The 22,933-nt window shown below is 36.3% G+C and overlaps 1 protein-coding gene and 1 long non-coding RNA gene across 2 annotated transcripts in view; one reads left to right on the forward strand and one right to left on the reverse strand.

Annotated features, from left to right (window-relative positions):
- The window catches only part of LOC134554730 (uncharacterized), a 33,695-nt gene that overhangs the window by 8,311 nt on the left and 2,451 nt on the right, over nt 1–22,933 (forward strand). The window contains exons 4-5 of the long non-coding RNA XR_010081309.1: nt 897–1,066; nt 16,616–16,703. This is a non-coding gene — a long non-coding RNA (uncharacterized LOC134554730). The remainder of the gene's footprint in view (nt 1–896; nt 1,067–16,615; nt 16,704–22,933) is intronic.
- On the reverse strand, nt 6,799–21,990 carry LOC134554729 (heparan sulfate glucosamine 3-O-sulfotransferase 1-like). The gene has a single exon (XM_063405561.1). The coding sequence runs from the start codon at nt 14,790–14,792 to the stop codon at nt 13,863–13,865; it is 930 nt and encodes a 309-aa protein (XP_063261631.1). The 5' UTR covers nt 14,793–21,990; the 3' UTR covers nt 6,799–13,862.

Genomic DNA, 22,933 nt, shown 5'->3' on the forward strand with positions numbered 1-22,933 from the left:
AGGAGGGAGAGATCTGGGGCCTGAGGGCTTTCTGAAATGAGCCAGCTGAGAGAATACAGTATCTTTTCCTCTGGACTACTGGCTGTGTGGAATTTTTCCCTCCAGAGCCCAAATGTGTGATAAATTTAGTGTACTTAAAAATATGTTTTCCACCTAAGCTTTGCATGGCAATACTATCAGTTGTACTTATTCAGTTGTTAGTAGTTATGATTTAAAGTAGCAGACTAAGGAAGAAAGACTGTGGGAACACCCTAGTCTTATTAAAGTCATCATTCTTTGCCTTGGACATTGGTTATGAACTATTATTAATTTGACATTTTCAGCTTACTTTCTAGTACTTTTAAGAATCTCTAAGAGGCTTTTATGATTGCTTATTTTAAATCATAAGCCATTAAGTACTTCAGACAAATAAGGTTTTTATGCTCTTCACTTGTAAAATGCACAAAGGTCAGCTACTAAGCATGCTGAGACTCTTTTGCTGGAGGTAACTTTATTGCTCCATCTGTATTTCATCTGCCTGTCATAACTACAAGAGGAATAAATCCAAATTCATCCCCAGATGTGGGGCAAGAAAACAAAGAATGCTTAGTAATAAGAGAACAAAACCTGCTTGGTTAAGAAGAACAAGGACTATTCAGTCGAGGCAGGAGAGATGTAACGAGGTTTCTAAAATGTAGCAGGTAGTAGAACCACTGTAGTTTGCAGAAAAATTTCATATATGAGCACTTGTTTTAAAGAAAAAAAGCTGATGTGAATATTAGGAGTGTGATCTCTCATATTATTGGTTAGCAGACACATGAACAGTTATATTTATTGGCTATCTGAGCGCATGTCATTCTAATCTGATAGTGAAAATATTATAGAAGCCATATGCACTTTTAATAAATGTTTTCTAGTTATACTGTGACTGGGGACCGTGCATCATTCACACACCAGCACAAATGGCTTCCTGAGCAGGAAAACACGAGCTCCTGGGCCATCCCAGACCTGCGGCGTGTCCCGGCTGTACCAAGCGTGGGCATCAAGGACTGCCGAGGACGTCCTTTCATCGCTGGCTGAGGAACAGGTTAGCCTTGCAACCAGAATTTCCCCATAAAAATGGGCAATAATATAAGTAAACTGGAAACTCTCCATAAAGACTGTTTATTGCATATTACAAAGGAACAAGGCTATAAAATACAAGAAAGAAAGCTTATACAGCTCCTTATGTGGGTGAAAGCTTATTGTCCTTGGTACCCCCCTGATGGCTCCTACGACCTCGGCCACTGGAAGCGAGTGGGGGAGTCTCTAAAGTGTCATCAATTAGACAGTCATGAGCTTTATCCCGATGAATTCATCACGTGGCAGATTGTTTATTCTGCACTACAAGCTTTTCGCGATTCAGAAGAGGTATTACACCCAGCCATAAATTCATCCGCAGACACCTCCCATGCGCTCACAGCACCACTGTCACATCTTGATTCAGTTGTTTTGCAAGTGGAGGAGGGAATTAATGGGGAGGAACCAGGGGTGGACCTTCTCAACCTAAGAGCTATTGATCTGAGGCAGGAATGTGATTTATACCCTGCTGTAGAGCCGCAGCCGCTGAAAGCTATGGCTGCATCACCATCTAGTGACACAAAGGTGCTAAAACAGCAGTCGTGTCCCCCACCCTATGAGCCCTTAAGACATATGACTGATGATGAACTTCTGCTGTCCCCTGAGCCAAAACACTTTTTAGACACCTGCCGAAGACAAGCTTTAGATCAAGGGGATGTTGAATTGCTCCGTGCTATGCCCACAGTCTACCAAGGCAATCAGCTCCATCATGAGCAAATTTCTTATGAAATGGTTAAGGAATTAAGAAAATCTGTGAAAGAAAATGGTTTGCAATCTTCCTATACAATGGGACTTGTAGAAGCTATAGCAAAAAACTATGTTATGCTACCTGCTGACTGGAAAGATTTATTTAAATTGATTATGACTGCAAGACAATATTTGATATGGTGGGCAGAGTATGAAGACTTATGTGAAAATCAAGCACTGGCTAACATGAACACTGGTAATGCTGGAATAACAAAGGATCATTTGGCAGGGACTAGAGCTCCAACAACCATAAGAGATCAGTTAAGGGTGCCCCCAGAGATATATAACCAAGTGAGGGAGCTGGCTATAAGAGCTCTGAAAAGGATGCCGGACATTACCAGAACTGAACCTGGCTTCTCCACCATAAGGCAAGGACCCCAAGAACCCTATATTACTTTTATTGATCGCTTGCAAACAGCTGTGACCAGGCAAATTGATTTACCGGATGCAGCAGAAGTTTTATTGAAATCCTTAGCCTATGAAAATGCTAATACTGACTGTCGTAAAGCACTTGATCAAATAAAAAATAAACCTGGTATTTCCTTAACTGACTTTATCAAAACTTGTTCACATATTGGTACAGAACAATACAAGGCAGATTTACTAGCAACTGCCTTAGCTCAACAGCTACGAGTGGCTCAGGCAGCAATTAAATGCTTTGCCTGTGGAGAGGAAGGTCATGTGAGAAAGCAGTGCTCAAAGAATAAGCAAGGGAATAAAAAACCTAGTAAGCTGTGCCCCAGATGCAAGAAAGGTTACCACTGGAGTAATGATTGCCGTTCTAAGTATGACAAAGACGGCCAACCTCTGCCTCAACGGCAGAAATTGAAGGGTGGCATAAAATCTGCTGCCCCACGACAAAACAGGATCCAGCCACAGCAAACCCACACAGCTCAAGTTACATCAGAACCTCAGGCAGTGCCAGCTTGGACTTGGCAGTTTCCACCACAACCACAATAAGTGACACGTCAGTTCACTTTACACCTACAGGCTTGAATGGACTCCTTCCACTTACATGCTGTGCATTGCTACTCGGGAAATCATCATCATCCAAAACTGAATTTTTATTTTACTAGGAATCATCAACTCTGATCCTAGGGTTGAAATAAAAATCATAGCATGGACTCCTAACCCACCTTGTACTATCCCAGCAGGATCATGCATTGCTCAACTAATACCACTCCCTGTTTTGCTGGACATGCAATCAATACCATCTGTCAGTGCTGACAGCGACACTGGAGGTTTTGGTACTCCTAACAGCTGTTGGTCTAAACTTATTTCAGTACAACAGCCTTTTCTAACCTGTATTATAGATGGCAAGTCTCTTTCAGGATTAACAGATACTGGAGCAGGCATAACCATCATCAGCAAAGGTGAATGCCACCCAAATGGGCCTTAACGACTCCAGCAGGGATCGTCGGAGGTCAGCAGATGCCAGAGCAGCCAGCTAAAGGACTCACGGTATATGGGCTAGAAGGGGAGCAAGAGCATCTCAAACCATATGTACTTTCTACTGCACGTAGACTGTGGGGAAGAGATCTGTTATCACAGTGGGAACTGGCATGGACAACAAATTTTTAAAAGCCGTCACTGATGTGCAGGCAAGACTTAAACTCACATGGAACACATGCACCTATGTGGATTGATCAATGGCCCCTCAGAGGGGAATGGCTGCAGCAAGCACAAAAACTGGTCAAAGAACAGTTGGATCTGGAAAATATAGTTCCTTCCACTAGCTCATGGAACACCCCAATATTTGTGACTCCATAAAAGACTGGCAAATGGAGACTCTTACAAGATCTGAGAGCTATCACTGCAGTAATAGCCCCGATGGGTGCACAGCAACCTGGAATTCCTGATCCAACAATGATACCTGAAACTTGAAAATTGTTAATTATTGACTTAAAAGATTGTTTTCTTACAATGCATTACACACTGATGATGCACCTCATTTTGCTTTTTCATTACCATCCTTGAAAAACAGTTCAAGGTATCACTGGGTTATGTTATCACACGGAATGAAAACAGTCCTACAGTACACCAGTTTGTGGTCATAAGTATTTTACAATAGATGCAGCAGCAATTTTCAGTGGTTCTATTGTATCATTACATGGATGATATACTGCTAGCAGCAGATGACTCTGTTGTATTGCAAAACTGTGTTGACTTTTTGGATCTTTCTCTTGACAAATTTGGTCTTTGTATTGCAGCAGACAAAGTTCAAACTGTCCTGCCTTGGAAATACCTAGGGTTTCTATTATTTGAACAGAAAATTGTGTTGCAGACCTCTGTTAAAACATTAAATGATTTGCAAAAATTATTAGGAACTATTAATTGGCTCAGACCTACCCTTGGTAACTCCACTGAGGAATGATCACCCTTATTTAATTTACTTAAGGGAGATACAGATTTAACATCTCCTTGTGAACTCAGTCCAGAAGCCTGTGAAGCATTGCAGGTTGTGACAGATAAAATTCAGACATCATTTGTATCCAAACAACAAGCAGAGGTACCAGTGAGAGTTTTTGTTATCATAGCTGAGTTCCAATCATATGCATTAAAAGCACAGTGGCGTGATGATAACAATTGTGGAAGCTAGAGTGAACTTTCAAGAACAGTAACCATATTACTTGACATAATTGTTAGACTTTTTTTCACAGGACAAAAATTATAGCAAACCCTAAGTGGGGAAGATTCTTCTCATATCCACAGTCCTTTGCCTGCAGATGCTTTTCAGAATATCTTCCAGGAATCATCATCTTCACAGGCTTCCCCAACAAATTTTCTTGGAAACATTGTTAATTCTTTGCCAAAAGTAAACTTTTGCAATCTTTAAAAGATCTTTCTCTATAGCTGCATTTTCTAACATTATCACAACCCCTGCCTGAAGCAAAGACAGTCTTCGTTGATGGCTCTGGGAAAACTCAGAAAGCAGTTGTTGCCTTGAAAAATTCCACAGGGAACTGGGAAAACACTGTGATTTTTCAGCCAGGGTTGACACAGCCAGTAGAATTAGCAGCTGCTCTAGAGGTTCTTCAGTTGTTTCAAAATGAGCCTTTCAACTGTAAATAAAAGGAGGAGAGGTCTGGGGCAAGAAAACAACACTTAGGAATAAGGGAATAAAGACTGCTTGGTTAAGAAGAGCAAGGACTATTCAGTCAAGGCAGGAGAGGTGTAACAAAGTTTCTATCATGTAATAGGTAGCAGAACCACTGTAGTTTGCAGAAAAAAACTTTAACAAAAAAAGTCTGAATTGACTATTAGGAGTGCGATAATTTACATTACTGGCTAGCAGACACGTGAACAGTTATGGCTGTCCAGGCACTTGTTACTCTAACCTGATAGTGAAAAATATTATAAAAGCTATACACACTTTTAATAAATGTTTTCTGGTTATACCACAACTGGGACTGTGCATCACACATAGTGCCACACCCACATCCAGTGAAATTCTGACAGGTTTACTTAACTTGAGCAGAATATAACTGTACCTGAGCTCCTACTGCAGACACGGGTAGTGTGAATAAAATACCAGAATAGAGGCACATCCAAACAAAGGGGCCAGATCTGCAACTTCAGGTCAGGTGCTGTGTCTGTAACAGGTAAGATTTTTTTTCTGCTCAAAGGCACAGGATCAGGCTCCCATTTGTTTTGTTTATTTTGGTCTTCCTATCAATAGGGTAGTGGAAAAGCTGAAACATTTATTCAGACTTTTCAATTGCTCTTATTTTTGGCATTGTATTTTACTATATGTAAACTGTTAGCTATAGTCTTAAAAAATGTTTCAAGCAATACTTCATTTAAGGCAATAATGTAAAGTTTGACAGTTTTCCTTGCCCGGATTGTTACCACTAAAAGAGTGCCTGCAAGTACAAGAGAACTGCTGCACTGTACTTCTTGATGTTTGAAGATATCTAAATGACCATCAGTGAAGAGTAAAGAAATAGTAACTGAACACAACTTTGAATCAACAGCAATAAGAAAAAGATCTTTTAGTAATTCATATATAACATTTTCTAAAGTAAAACAACACTGTTCAAAATAATGTCTTTCTCTTACTGTTAGCATTCAAAATACTAGATTTATTTTAAGAACTGGTGGCTTAATCAGAATTGAAGGCATGTTGTGAAGTGTTAGAATATATTCTGTCATTTGGCTCAGCTTTAGGCAATTATACATGTAAATATAATTACTATGGTATTCTTTTTTTAAACATATTAGTCTCGAGTTTGTGATGAATGAATCTGCAACGTATTTTCTTGACACCTTTTTGAAGGGAATTAATCCAATGTTAATTTATTTTAGATGTGCCAGAAGCTTCATCCTATTACTAATAAGTTAAAATAGACAGCAGGAAGTGCAGGTCCCTTCCTAGCATTGCCAGAATGCATCTCTGTGTGTATCCAGCAATCTGGGTGATACGTTGACAGAATGAGGCCAGCGATGCAAATAGGGGAATTCTCCCTCCTCCTCTCCTGGCAGTTTATTGCTTGTCATTGACTAACTCACTGACTAGAAATTCTACAGGAAAATCAAACTAGTGGAGAAGCAGCTTCTCTATTAGCATTACTATCAAATGTTTAATATGTGTATTAGGCGATAAGAGTATTCATGTTTCCAAAATTACAGCTATTTAATTTGGTTTATCAGCTGCCTAAGACTGAAGTAGGATTCTCTAGGTATATAAATTTCAGGCTGGATTCTTAACACAAATTAGAGTAGTTTTACTGCAGTTGCTGTAGTGGACTGTCATCAGTGTCACTTTACATTAGTGGAAGACATGAATCCAAATACTTCTGTTAACTACCAAATAAATTCTTCTTTTTCAAAATGGAAGGTGATTTTTTTTAACCTATGTCCCCACTATATCTTTAATTATGCTTTCAATATTTATTAGGATTTGTTATTTTGTCTCAATCACTTGCAAGTTTTTGATTCCCTGACATACTAACACAGCAGAGATACAAAATATATTTATTTTTTCAAACCATAGCATATGTTTTAGCTTTTACTGTCCTCAGATCAGGAAAGATCAATTTAAAATCAAAACTATTTATTCCATAAAAGAGAAAACCCATAATTCATTAATAAATGAAAAAAATACACCACCACCAACAAAATCATACACAGAATTTATAGGCAGAGAAAATCAAAGATAGTGGGTGACTGGAAGGAAAGTTACCTTTATGTGAAATAAATATTCTGGGGTTTAGTATTAAAGTGAGGTAATATAATCCTATTCCCTCTGATTATAACACACAGATGATCAGGATAGAAACAAGCAAATACAACTGTACCCTATTCTTATTTGATTAAAAGGAGTCATGGATAAAGGACCCTAAGAAGACAACAGGTTCTGTATTTTCTGGCTCATTGTATCCAGTCAGTACAGAAATCCAGATTAGTATATTTTATTCATGTTTACTTCAGTAGCTTTATTTATCTAGCATAGTTACCATCTGTGATATCCAGTGCTTTGCACAACAATAATGGAGAACATAGTAAAAAAAGAAAAAAGAAAAAAGAAAAAAAAAGGAAAAAAAGCAGATTCCAAATTTAGTTTGCTGTTACCAATGGAAGTCTGTCTTGTGGGTGGTTTGTGGGGTAAAAAGGTACCTGATCACTCATTTCCACACAGGCACTCTACCAATTGGAAAAAGATTTTTCTCATATTGAAGCCTGAACCTCTGTTTGATGGAAGGGGGAAACCACTCTTCCCAAGCTTTGAAAAACTGCTGCAAGCAGGCATCTGACTGCTGAAGCAGTCCTGCTCTCTCTGATCTGGGCACACAGCTGAGTACGATTCAGCAGGTGCCCATTTTAAGGGATCATGGTTATATTTTATAGGCCATTTTCCCCGCTCATGTGGAAGTGTAAGACTTGGCTATCCCCATGCCTAATCTTTCTATTTTTAATGCAAGTGATGCATATTGTGAACTGTACCCATATAACATTGAAATCAGCTGGCAAAAATAGGTATTTCCTATGAAAGAATATTTTCAAGAGAGAGATGAGAGGGAGCAGTGCAAGGCATAAAAGAACTAAATGGGAAGTGAATGGTGTCATAATGCTGCTGAAGATGTAGAAACTTTTGAATGGTAATACCTTAATTCAGGACACTGAAACCAAAGTATTTTTATATTCTTGTAGGCATTTGAACTTTAAATTCCACATTTCTTATTAAAAAAATGTAGAGGAGGATTTTACACTCAAACACACATGCACACACACAGTTAGAAGAAACCAAAACTAGAGAAAGTTTGTTTTTTAAAAGTATGAAAGGCAGTTTGCTCAAACCCTGTTCTGGTGCTTTCTGTGCATAAGCAGGCCCTATGTGTATGATCCACTGGCTCGTTTTCCCCCAGACAATCTGTGCATCTGTTTTACTCATTTTGACTTTTGTACACCTGACAAAGAATCTCAATCACATAAACATCGGTTGTCTGGCAAACACATAATTAGTACAACAAATAACAAGTCACAGATAGCTCATATATAACTGTTACCTCTCGCTTGGTATGCCTTCAACAGCATCACTTTAGTGCCCAGCTGTAGATTCTGCCTGTTTTTGTTGGAGGCTCGGTGTATTTTGTAAGCTGTGTGTGATGCATGCCTGTAACTACAGCATATGTTGTTTGTGAGCCCTTAATCTTTCTTCACTTGAGGCAGCACTACCCCCACAGTTTGCAGAGTTCCATCTGCATCACTTGTCTTGAATTGTAGAATTGCATCATGGCAGAGTATAGAAAAGGTATCTTAAATCTTCTTATGACAGCTGCACAGCATTTTTCTAGGCTGACAGTCCTTGTCAAATCAACAACAAACCTGCTGCATCCAGTGCTGCCGATTTTCCATAAGGCATTTTAACATGGCCAACATTTAGTGAGGACAGTTTTTACTTCCCGTCCAATTTACGAGGGTATCACTGCACAGTTTCACCTAAGGATAGGCATAATATACTCAACCTGTCCTACAGCACTGCAGGACTCTCCAATAAGGTGAAATACAGTGTTTGGAACATGTATATTCATGTATATTCCTAATAGCCCAATGATTACAAAATTCATTCAGACACGTAGAAGACCTAGCTAAATCCCTGAAACACATCTTAGTCCTGTGCATTGTCTTACCAGGCCAATCATCATTTTCATTGGTAACTGTGCCATGTTGGGTTAACAAATATTTCATGGAAGAGGGACTTCAGCTCAGGTTTTATCATGTTCTAGTTGCCCTTACTTTTTCCTATTGCGACTTTGGCTGGCACATCCCTAAAAGAAAGTTTATGATGGATCAAAAAGGAAACCTTATCCAGTCCGAGTAGCAAAGGGAATGGCTCCTTAATTACCTGTGCTTCACTTTAATTACTGCCACTTGATTTAAATCTGTAAGGCGGTGCTTTAGGGTGACAATGTGTTTAGTCTGACATTCGTCAGAATAAGAAAAACTGGAATATGGTTGTATTCCAGTTGTATGGTTGTAATGAAGAGAGAGAAAATACTGAGATTGTTAGGCTATTATCTGTCCCTATATAGAAGTGTTTTTTACTCAGAACTGTAACAAATTGAAGTAATATTAATTCTGGCATGATAATTCTCTACTTTTACTGCAGGGTGAGTCAAACCACCTTTTTATCTCAGAGGAAACAGTATAATACTAGAGAAATGGCCTTTGGGAGAAAAACTGTACCCCTGGTTGAGAATTTACATGAAGGTATTTTTTTAACACTTACTGAGAGGTTTTTGTAATGGCACTGAAAGAATACACAATGTAAAAATGTAAAAATATATTGAATCAGAAAATAGAACAGTACTCACAGTACTTGTTACATGGACTAATACAGGAGAGTCTGCATTTTTCATCACATCTATTTTCACAGAAAACTGTTATTTTTATCAGTCTGTTTTAATCTGTTGTATTTTCCCTGAGTAGCAGATTCACCTTCAAGGACTAATTTATACATGGTAGTTCTGTTAGTGTCTTGGCCTCCAAAATGTTTTCAGGAATTGTGGTAAGCTCATGTCACTGTTAATTAACCTTGGAGGCAAGACAATACATCTCCTCTGTAATCACAGAATGGTGCTACAGAGTCTTTTTAGCCACTGTTGGTTCTAACTTCTAAATTAGTTTTAGAAAATAGCAAAACGATTAGTCACACTGAAACCTGAAATAATCAAACTGGAAACTATTTGGCCAGTAATTGAATATTGTTCATTAACTGCTGGTAATTATTAGTGTGCTGGGCAAATTATTACTGATTCTTTTTCCAATGTGTCTGCATACTTTTGACAAAATTCAAGCTTTTGAAGGAAATTAAGACCAAATCCACAAGTACAGAAAATAATACAATACAATGAAAAAATCCAACTCTTTTCTGGTAGAATAATGTATTGGAGTGCAATGGAGGAACTCCTTCTTTTCTTTCCTATTAGTTAAATACTGCGAGTTTTGGGGGCAAAATCCCAGCTTTTAAGTTTCCCAGTGATTTCCTTTATATACTACAGATAATATATACAGTCCAAAAAGAGGGGAAAAGGAGGTGATATTAGACTCATCTAGACATTAAATATGTGCTGCTTATTGTGGCTAAACTGATCTAGTTACAGCTGCTTGATATGGTGAATTCTCTGTAATATTAGATCAAAGCAACTATAACTATGTCATTTTTACTAAAAAAGGAAAAGAACAATATTTAAAGTGAAAGCTTAGTATTTCTGGAATGTAAAACAACATCAAAAGCTGTTCAAACCATTGTAAATTCTGCAGTATTCTTGCACATGTAATTATATCATCTGTTCCTGATGCCCCCAAAAACCTTTGAAACAACTGCATGACTTCAAGTGACCTTCCCACATGAAATTTACTTTTGCAAACATTACTTGAGTATCAGATAATGAGATTAAAGTTCTTTGATGACCAGTTAAGACAAAGTAATTTCTGGCTTACTATCAGTTGTGTAAATTCATGATATATATACATAATTTCTTCAATTGGGAACTGTCTCGTTACTAACATCTGCATATGGATTGTAAGACTACAAGTCTTCCCAAAAAATGGAATAGTTTTGAATTCCAAGAGTTAAAAACTGAGTACTTTTTATTTTACTGTTACTCAAGTATGGCTCAGTGGATTGTCTCTTAAGTTGATCTGATTCCCTTTCTAAGCACGTGGGAAGGAGGGTTTTCTTAAAAATTGTACGAGTGGAAAAGGCCAGGATGGCATGAAAGAGTATTTTTCAGACCACAAAAGGAGAAACAGAAAGTTTGCAATGTAAAATTACTGTCTAATCTCTGTTTTGCAGAGGTTAAGGTTCGTAGTTTTTGACCATTTACCAAAACAAAATTTCTCATGAGAATCTTGGTTTACATAAAACCAAACCAAGCCAACTAACTCCTCACCCAGATTATAGTCATATACTTATTAATGCTTAATATACTTCTCATGATATCAGTAAACCCTAAAATAATCATTAAATTCATTCCATCAACTCTGTTCTTCCCCAAAATGCTGAACAGGAATGAGAAGTGATAACAAATCAAATAGATATATGCATCACTAATCCATACAGCTCAGCTCCCCTTGAAATGTAAATTCCAGAAAGGGACTTGCATTTTCAAAGATGCATACAGCTTCTGCTAACTGGTGCTCCTGCATTCAGCTCATTTAAAGATTAGCTGTAAACTTCAGAGAAGAAAGACTTGATGCCTGGAAGCATAAATATAGAAAGACATTAGAATTTTCTCCCTTCCTTTTTCTTGGAAGACTATGAAATTTAATGTGGCATATAGACATCTGAGTTTTTCAATTACTAGCATCTACCTGAAACTTTTGTTAAAGTATATATTGTTTACAAATTTGCTTCTTGCAAGAAAAAAAATAAAAAAGAGGAAAAATAGATTTTTAGAATGCATAAAGAACAGAAAATAATGTATTTTTGTCCGATATAAGCTGCATTCACGTTGCTCCCTTTGATTTCTGAAATGAGTGGACTGGAAGGAATTTTGTTTACCACTGAGATTGCATTGGCCAGAAAGAACCAGCCATGTTAGACAATATTGGGAATCTGGATTTGGATGTTCTCTTATCAGACAAAAGTGCTGTGCCCACAAAATAGAAAGAGTTATTCTGATATAGAATCACACTGTTAATTCAGAGTTGAGAAATTTTCTGCTTTAGCTTTTACCTGATAAAAGACAAAGAACGTACTGTTAGACTGCACAATTGTAATTATTACAGTTTGCCTAGCCAGTGTCCTTGTAGAGATGGTAGAAGACAAGCATAAACATTCTGCTCTTTGAATAATTTGAAACCAATATTTTTGTATTGCCACAGATTCTTATTTGACATTGTGTTTCTTAATGCCAACATCTGATCAATATTAATGATTAAGAAGGCATAATCTCAGAAAAGTGGCTGAAGTAAAAGAAAATTTGCACCATCCGTAGAAATCAGGGATGTAGTAAATATACTTAAAAAATGTAATTTCAGGGATTAAATATATGCTAATGAAAATAATTTGGTCTCATATAACAGCATATTTTTTCTCATACATACATACACAAGTAGTATACAAGTACACATAATATATATACAAGTACACATAATCTGAGTCTGATTCTAAGCAGCTTAAGAGGAATACTGCTATCTGCCTAAGCAGCCCACTCATAAAGCATTAAAAGCCTAAAAACCAGCCCTGCATTACATACCTTTAGCCTGGAAAGTGGAAGGATCCCACGGTAGGAACACACACTCCTTTAGGCTGAGCAGTGATTTAGGTAGAAGGACACAGATGCAGGACCCTTGTCAGGGTTCTGTTGGGTTTGATTTGAGTTGATTTTCTTCTTTGGTATTGATATGTAATAAAATGTTTACATGAAAAAGCAGAGAAATCAGCACAATACTGTTAAGAAAATAAAATCCTGATGCAGGGTTAAAAGTGGTTGTGATTCTTACCTATAAGCTGAGTATGTCATACTGAATACTGTGTCTGAGATATGTAACACAAGAGGTTATTTTAATGGTGAGATTATCTCATCGTCTGCATCAGAAATAGCAAACTAAAACTACACCATGCTTCAGAGGGCAAGCAAATAGGGTTTTTTTAACAAGAATCCTTGTGCCAGTGGAGATATATAAACCAAAATCAGGAGAACAATAGAATAACTAGTCACAGAGTACAAACATAATTCATATGGTAGTACTGAGAGCTTTTCCATTCAAGAGCAAAGTGACATAATTTATGCAATCAAATATTTGTACAGTTGCTCATTACTCATTAATAATTTTTTGGCATTGACTTTTTTATTGTATAGAGTATCAGTATTCCTGTGATATTTTAATTTTTTTACATTCAGAACTCTTACTTTAACCTTCTTCAAACAGTTCATATTCTTTCTTTGGAGATTTTTTTTGCAAACCCAAGATAGTAAGAGTGTGGTTTAATACTCATGTTATACAGACAGGTAGCTTCTAGTTCACCTACTCAAAATTACAGGTGAAATAGATTCCTTCTATTATTAATTAAGTACTTCAGCATATTAAAGATGATGATTTATTTATTGGAGCTACTATGTATGCCCCTATTTATACATATAATTTAAACTTATTTCATGAAAAATTCTATAAATCAACACCACTGTCATGTGGGATATAAAAAATACTAACAACAAAAAATACAGAACAGTTAGAATAATACTATTTCCAATATTTACATTTTTTACAGTTAGATGCCTTTTTCCAAAACAGCAGAAATCTTCTAGAGATTTGCTAAGTCTGCTGAAGTTTATGTATTTGCATGTGAAGAAAGAAGGTCAGAATATGACTCTCAGTAATCATACAAATACATAAAAGTTATTTTTCCCAACATAAAGAGCACCATTTCAAAGAGTCAACAGATGTGTTATTCCAATGAAGCATATAACCAGTATGTTAACTCTCATAATATGAGTCTTTACAGTTTAGAAAGATATGTCTGAAAGTTTGTCTCAGGCCCTTTTTGAGAAGCACTGACTCCCAGTGTGTTAATGCCAGTCAAAGGAGTGATTAACCATCCTGTAAAATTTTGCATTGTGCTCTCTGAAGTAAGAATACAGTTGCTCTAAAACAGTGCTGTTAACAAGAGGATGGGGACGCCCTTTGGACTCGTGTAAACATCTCTCCCTCCCGTCACTTCTGATGCAGTAGAATCCCTTGGTTTGGTTAAAATAAAAATTAGAAGCCATAATTCGAGAGGGAAGATTTAGAAACCTTTCAACTTTTTGTAATTCTGGAAGAGGGTCCTTGATCAAAGTATTGCCATCCACTATGTGAATCTGATCCAAACTGAAATGCTTAAGCCACTTTTCCATATGGACATCATACAGGCTTCTCTGAATAGCTTTGTATTTGGTATTAAGCACTCCATTCTTAATAACAATATCTTCAAAGGGTTGAACAGGCTTGTGACTTTCTACTCTGTTGTAGTATACTTGGGTATAGTCAGATATAACTCTCTCAGTGGGATCTCTCAGAATAAGCAGCAGTTTAATGGAGCTATTCATGTCATGAATTCTTCCTGGGGCCTGTGGTGATGTAAAATAGCCTGGTGTTTTCTCAATTGTAATTTGATTTCCATAAGAAAATGGCATCAGATTTCTATACCACTCTATTCCTTTCACATAATTTTCATCCCAGTCAAAGAAGTGGACTTCTGTAGCTGCCACCACGATGTTAGGATGAATATCCAACATTTCCAGCAAAGCCCTGGTCCCTCCTTTACGAACTCCTATGATGATTGTCTGAGGTATTTGTCTGCTCGTGCCAGGAGGTCTCACCTGTGCTGAGTAGTGTTCACTCTTATTGCTGAATAATCCCACTTGTGACTTCAGTGTTTCCAGCAGTGCCCCATTCTCAGCAGGAACACCCCGAGCGTGAGTCAGCAGAAGATAAGCTGACACAAGTAGGAAGGCCATGTGGAGAGGAATAATTATTTTAAGATAATGTTTTGCTCAATTAATGAAAGAATAGGTGAGTCCCCTCTTGAGATGGTTGGCAGAACCCGTGGTAAGCACACAGCAAGCTTCTGAAGCATCTGCAAAATAAAATAAGACAAGTCAGTGTTTCTAAACTCATCATCAGTTAAAAAATTCAACTCACAATTCGATTCACAAAGCTAGTCTGTGATCCCAATAGGAAATTTATAGGGAAGTTATTTGTGTCCCTTGACTTTATTTCAGAAGGACAGAAAAGTCCCATGTGTTGGGGTTTGTTCTCTTTACCATGACTGACTAATGATGGATACTAACTTTTCAACAACTTTTATTTCCTCTAATAGTATTGTTTACCTGTTTTGAACTCCTGACCATTAGTTGCTTGCTTTGATTTTTCTAATTGTCTTCCACATACCACATACTTCTCTTGTTTTAAATACCATACTCTGTATGATAATAATTCCAAAGAATATTTGAATGTCAACACCTTTCCTCAAATTTCCTGCTAGAATAGTATATTCTCATGTAAATAACAGACCTGGGTGATGGTGCCACCATCTGGGTTCTAGTGAGCTATGAATCATACAAAAATAATCCTGTTTAATTACACACAGAAAACAAAACACAGATATAGGCAAAGTTTTGAGAGGTTTCTGCAGGGAAGCAAGTCTGCTTGAGGCTGAATAGCTTCTTTTACTTAATCCACATTGCATATGGCCATTTTAGGCAGTGACAAATGTTAAATATCTTCAAAATTTGCAAAAACTCCAGGCTTGCAGATATGTGCATGGGCAGATGTAAGTGAAAGAAAACATCTATGTAACTGTGTTACTGACATTTGAAATCTCCTGGTAGCTCTCTTATATAATATTTGAAACAGATTGCTTACAGATCTGCCATCACAACAGTCATAAAAAAAATCAGATCAAAGCAACACCTGCACTTGAACCATTGTGCTTGGATTTTCTGTTTTTAACTTCGAAAATCCTACAGGACAAATTCCCATTTGAGAGCACTCCTGAGTTTCACTCCATTTCTGAGCAATTATAGGATTTTAAGATTTCTGGGATATATCTACATTCTTGCTTTGTTTTCAGTGTAGCATGCAGAAACAAGCTTTTTTGTACAGTGAAGTAGCAGTAATTTAAAACAAAATAAACATTTTGGGAATAATTTTGAATTATTTGGCTCATATTTTAAAGTAGTCTCAGAAATGTTACAACCTTAGCTCCTCCTCTAGTGCTCACTGTCTCTCTTTTTGTGAATATATTGGTCACAGTACTTCATCCCTTAGAAAACACGGCCAATTCCATTTGTCATGGCACCGAGGAACTGTCAATATTTGTATTTAAAATTTGTTTACTTTGAGTCTTATTTTACAGGCTTAAATATTTAAATTTTTTGATAATAACAGTCTAGGCAATGCAGCAGATTCATTAAATCTATTTTCTAAATTTTATTGAAACCTTCACCAGCTTCTTGGATATCTAAGGAATTACTCCAGTCAGCCTCAGTGAGCACTAAACTCACAGTTATACAGCAAATAGTATCCCTAAAATGGCCATTTAAAAAATAAACTAGGACCTTTAGTGAGGAAATCTGGGGAGAGCATTCCTTGTTATGTCCAAGCAAGACTTAAAGGGCAACAGCTTCTTCAAAAAGAGCACAGTTTGAACTAGGAGCAGTGACTATACAATTAATAAATACTGGAAAAGTCTAAGTACGAGTTGGCCTTGTAATGGAATGCTGTTCTTTGAAAACTTGAAAGGAGGTTTCATTTTAAAGATCACAAATTTTTTTACTAGGAACTTCACACAAATAGAAGTTCTATTTGAAGCTGCCAAGAGCAAAGAACGTGAGAATTTCTACGGCAATCACAGGAGAGAAGAATAAGTAAGTTTATACCAAAATCATTTATAGTTACTACTCCTCTGGATGGCAGGTTTGGAAAAGGTAACCATGTTGTTTAGTGTTGCTGAGGGACTAAAATGCATTTTACAATAATGTCAGCTAATGTTGGGTTTGGAAATCTCCCTAGGATGCACAGCACAAAATCTGAAGTGTCACACCCCAGACGATTCCTGGAATGCCAGCTTTCAGAGAAGGGACTCTGCTCTCATCATTTCAAGCCAAATTTTTCACGATTCACAAGGTTCCTGAACAGTTCAACCTGAGGAAAGGCACAGCTATGCATAAGATGGTTTCAGAAGTAGCACCATATGACAGTGTGGCATCTTTCCAGACCTGTGATGCCAGCAGGCTGGGATTTGGGAGCGGGGGCCAAGGCAGCAGTCAGTCATTCTTTTAACCTGTTCTCAAATCCCAGTGTCAGTTTACATTCTATTAATCTTCATTGTTAAATTAAAATTCCTTCAGGAAGACTGAGGAATTGTTTTTATAAAAATTTTACCATTTTTCTCAATTTACGTCTTTCACGATAATACAGCACATGATACATTATAAATACACATGCACACCTATACACTAGATTACAAGTTCTTTGAACTAAGGGAAGACCAGCCTGAATGTCTGCCAAGCAAGAGATTACTTACAAATACCAAGGTGGAGACATACAGCTCATTATCTGATTTAAATTCTGGAACTATCCCAAATTGAAACCATTTCATGAACTGATTCCTGACAGGTTTTTAGGCAATTTTACTTGAAAGAAAACTATTTTTAGATGTCTTGAGATTTAGTATTCTTGAGACTAAGTAGGTTAATAGCTTAAATTGAAAAATAGAAAGGAAGAGGGAAAAACCAGGAATTTCTCTGAAATAAACTAAAACCAGAGTAAAAAAGAAAGTATTTGATACAGGGACTCTGCAGTAGTATAGAGAGATGTGCTCTTCCTAGATCTGGTGACAGTGCAAAAGTTCTCAATTTCACTTTTTAATTTTGTTTAAAGAATTCAAACACATTAACATTATTTCATCCCAATCTAACTGAGTTTTCTCGTTTCAAGCACCTAAGAATCAGGTGCAAATACTGAAATCCCAAGAAGACTGTAAGCTGAATCACTGAGGAAAGATTGGTTGTCCAAAATATTCTCAGGTTCATTTCTGATGTGAGTGAGAGTCTGCTTAATTGACCATCTGAAATCAGCAGTTCTCTGAAAAATATATTCAGACAGCAAGTGGCAAAAGGGATTCTGCATATCCTGAAGTACTGTTTGAAAAATAATTTAAAATAGTTATTAAAGAATTAATTTTTCAAATTAATTAGTTGTTTTAAAAAATTTTTAGAATCATTGCTATGAAAAAACCTTGCCCAGGAATTAGTACAGAAAAAAAATCAAATTCAAAATTCACTGTAAATCTGGATCCTAAATAGATCAAAATTGCCTTTGGGAGTACTTCTATCAGAACAACATTTCAGCTTTGGCTCAAGATATTTGATTGATTTCAGTGCAGGTCTAAGATGTTAGATCCTGTGGTTACATTATAATCGCTACATAAATGTAAAGGTTTTAACAAAGACTTATCATATATAATTGGAATGTTATTTGAATAATTTTTGTGTTGTTGCTTTTATGCCTTTATGCAATTTCATGTTTAGAAGATATTAACTGCTTTTTATAATGAAAACAATATATTTTACATTGGTGCACTGCACCAATGAAGAATTTGAAAGTATTCTTATGAAACTAACCCCATGACACATGATCAAAATTAAAATGCCTTATTACGATTTTCCCTATTGTTTGGTAGTGTTGGAGCTGTTTAGTAACATAAAGAACATCAACAGATATGATACTTATTAAGCAGAAATGTAGTTCAGAAATAAATTCATTCCTTGCAGAAAGGACTAATTAGGTAAATAATACCTTGGGCTGCTGTTTGTTTTATTTTTTTAAAACCATAGAATAGGCTTGAGAACTGCTATGCTGGCTGAAAAATCATTTTAATATTACAGAAATGTACTAAAAACCCTTAACTGCTGCACTCCACTCTGAAAAATCTTCTAAACATCTTATGACTTATCTTGCTTTGGGGTAAAGTACAAAACCATATGTTAAAACTAAATATATTATTATTACTAATTTATAACATTATTATTTCCTAATAATACTTCCTGTATTACACTGCCTGTAATGCTTTTCATTGGAGAATTCTGCAGCACTCTCTGTTAATGAACCACCTGCACCTTATTAAGGCACCATTCTCACCTCACAGGAAATTACAACTGACTATTGTATAGATCCAGTTCAGGAGTGCAAATGCTTTGGAAAGTCAGGTTAATCTGATCTGCTCAAGGTCATATAGCAGGTTTATAGTCCAACCTGGAATAAAAACTCCAGGGCTTCTAATTCTCCATCCAATTCCCCTTCCAATTTCAACTTTGTGCCATTCCACAGCAACCTCTCACAACCCTTATGATAACTTATAGCTGGATTACATGCTGAGCTGAAAAGCAAAGATCTTCCTCAATGTTTCAGCATCAAACTCAAGTTTGGGTTTTTTTTGGAATAAAGCTGCTTCTTTCCACTTGCTACTCAAAAAAAAAAAAAAAAAAAAAAAAAAAAAAAAAAAAAAAAAAAAAAAAAAAAAAAATTAGAATCAAGTACAAACTCAGGATTTTGTTTTTTCAAGGCACTTGTGCAGAAATACTTCTGTTAGTGACTGTAAACTGCAGCAAGGGGACGTACGTGGTCAGAGCAAACATAACAAACCATCAAGTTTTGTCTTGATTTTTAAAACTATAATGGGATTCAAAAAGGGTACTTCTTTTCCTGTAAATTTCTGTTAGATATGAACTCATCCCAACACAAAGATCAATCACTGAGAAGGGTACAATGCAAACATGTTGAGGCTTACTGGGACACAAACTTGTAACAGCTCAATTATATCTCTATAATTAAGAACATCTCTAATGCTGACAATATAAAAAACAATTCCAGCCTAACTATATTCAGAACTAAAGGTCACATAAAGTGAGCAGTTTCAGAAATTTTTTGCAGGACAATCATACTGTGGTGTCAGTTAGACCTGTGTAAAGAATCCCTACAAAGACTGGCTTATGTAATAAATAATTCTAAACAACAGCAATATAATTCTAAGAGTTTTGGAATATCTGAAATTAAGCTGGTGATTTTCCTTCAGTAAAACTAGAATTAGTTACACAACATAATAAATGCAAATCTGCACTCAGTATGGCTTATACATTTTTTAAAAACAGGCAAATGAATCATCTAGTGCATATAGGACACATTGCTTAATAGAATCCAGGATCAATGTATTCAAATCCAATAACGTAATGACTAATTCTATTAATTCTAAGCATTAAGTATTAGAAGTAATACTATCATCAAAAGTCTTCTTCATAATACCTTAATTCTGATTATAATATGGCTTGTGAAATAATGGACATTTGAAAATACTTGGCACATATCCAATAGTTGAACAGAAAGGTATCCTCTTTAATATTAATTGGAAGGAAACACAGTTCAGCTACTTCCATGCACACATGTGAGATATGCCTAGGCAGAGTTCAGGAGACAATGAGAGCACATTTCTGAGTGTGAAAGATATTAAAAAATTTGGAAAAGCTTCCTGTGTAAAAACAATTGTGAGTCTTAATTTTATTTCAAGCAGAGCAATTACTTTAGGTTTTTGCTAAAATGAGATCAATCAGGTGAAATTGAATAATTTCAGAGCTGTGACCTAGAAGTGAGATTTGATTGAGAAGAATCCCAAATTAGCTTTTCCGTGAGACTAAAGACTATGTGAGAAAGGACAGTTAACCCAAAGAGATAGGGCACAAAACTTTCCTGCTACACTTTTATGCTATGCTCCATTCCCGGACTAACTGTAGAACAAAATAACATTTGCATTGTCCTTACTGGGCTTTATCAGAATCAGGGAGGAGAGGTCAGTCAGATCCCAGGAATATACAAAATTGGACATGAAGGACACCTCCCACCTGTAACCATGGAAAAAGTCAGCAAGAAAGGTTAAGAGAGAGTAAAATATGACACTGGAATTTTGTAACAGAGCTGCAAGTTGAGCTCAGTGATCTCTTTTCAGCAAGGAACAGAGGACTAAGTCAGAAAGGACCACAGACCCAAAGTCAAATAAACATTGCAGCTGTTCACATTGCTGGTAAAGAACCTTAAGAGCCTTGTAGGCACCTAAGAATTTTGTTCACTTTCATTTTACTCAAACTATGGATGTATTTTTGTTAGGAGATGCTCTAAGAATTCCTAAATGAGGTAGTACCTAAAAACCCATGATCCCACAGACTGTTCAGAAATGCTGCCTTCCTGTCCTAACACCTCTTTGGGTAATTAAAAAGTTAAAAGGGTTCTCTTTAAGCATCAGTACAAAAAATATATGTTAGCACAAAGAAAGACAAAGACATTAACATTTTAAAGTCCTAATCTCAGCCGTGAATTTATTTGTGTGAGCCTTTTCCAATGAGATTGCAGTTTTACAACAGCCAACATTTACTACCTTACAGGAATAAATAAAAGGAATAAAAAAGGAAATAGCTATTTGGTGAGTAAAGGCAGGAGCTACAAAGTAATAGTAATTGGCTGCAGGCTTCTACCAGGTACCCAGACTATAATGGATAAAAATGAATGCTACAAAATGTTAGCAGAAACTATAAACACTAATAAATCATTGGCAGGTGATATTAGCAGATAGGAGTTTTGGAAAAAGTTTGCTTCCCTAAGGCTAGCATTACATTTCGTAATTCCTTTTTCTGATAACTCAGGATAGAAAATTGCCTAATGTTAATATGACTGCAAATATGTAGCAGTACAGTAATATATACAGTATAAAAACACTAATAAATTTCTGAACTAAATAAACCTTCTACATCTGTAGTTTACATACTTATATTTTATGGTACCTTTGAAAAATATCATACTAAAACCATCCACATAAAAGTCACTGAATTACAATTTCATAAAGATCTTTAATAAGTTTAGCCCATAAAGCCTGGTACATTGTAAGGATATTTCTAAATAGACATAAATAAAATTTCTGTTTCTATTAAGATGCAAAGAGTGGATAGTGGTTAGATTAGCACAGATGAGAAGGCCAATTTTACTTATCACATTGGTATATTTGAAATGGAATTGCATTACCATTTTGTTGAATTAAACTCACACCTCTAATTGTTAATTAAGCATCTGAGTTAATGTAAATTGAAGTTCCAAAGATGCTATGCCTATTTTTCAGCCAAACAAGCAGCAGTCTTGTAATTATAAAGGTGCAAGGTGTAACAATGTGTGGCTGATAAATAGCTTTTGTTTATATTTCTACAGTACAGCAAAAAGGTTAAACTTCAGTCTCACTGCCTCTGGCAGAATTAATTGAATATTATTAATTTTCCCACACTCATTGTCACAAAGAACACCTTAATACTCACAGATGTTTTGGGAATAAAATTAGAATTTGATGCAGAGGATTTATGAGCGACTTTTCTTTTAAAGGACAACTTCCCTGTGCAAAAACATCCTCTGCATCTACAGATTTAAGGTGTCCTCACAAAACCCCTTTCTATTGGTACACTGCTGCATTATCTAGCATGGTTAATTCAAGCAGAACCTGCTCCTCACACACAGCTCAGTGCCATGGTGCACCCAAACAAGCCTTCCACACTTCCCCTTTAATGCTGCTTCACTTCAAATCAGTTACAGCTCCTCAGAAAGGCTCTTTGATGGCTGAGGGTGCCTACAGCAATTTTTTGGCACATTTAAGCTCTGTCAATTTTCACCTAAGTCTTTAAGGTCAAATCATATTTAGGAGCTATCACATACATTCAGGATGTGGACTTTAAGACTTCAGAGTTGTGAGACTTGTGACAAATGGTGAGGGTTTGTCACATTAGAAACTCCAATTAGAAAGAGCTACAGTAGATGGGGTTGGAGACCAAATAAGAGCATGGTAAGATTAACTCTCAGATTCAAATACTGTGTTTCCTGTTTATGATAACAGAATTTATCAGTAGCATCTTTTTTTATTTGAAACTGTAGTATCCATTTGGAAAACATCTGTTGCACCTAGGTATCTTATAATGACCTTTTCATATTTTTCTCCTTAAATCTGAATGGTCTTATCAGCATTTGCAGTTTGACAAGGTGTTAGGAACACTTTTAGCAAAGAAAGAGGCAG

This window comes from Prinia subflava, chromosome 9, assembly GCF_021018805.1.
Source record: "Prinia subflava isolate CZ2003 ecotype Zambia chromosome 9, Cam_Psub_1.2, whole genome shotgun sequence".
In the NCBI taxonomy this organism is placed as follows: domain Eukaryota; kingdom Metazoa; phylum Chordata; class Aves; order Passeriformes; family Cisticolidae; genus Prinia; species Prinia subflava.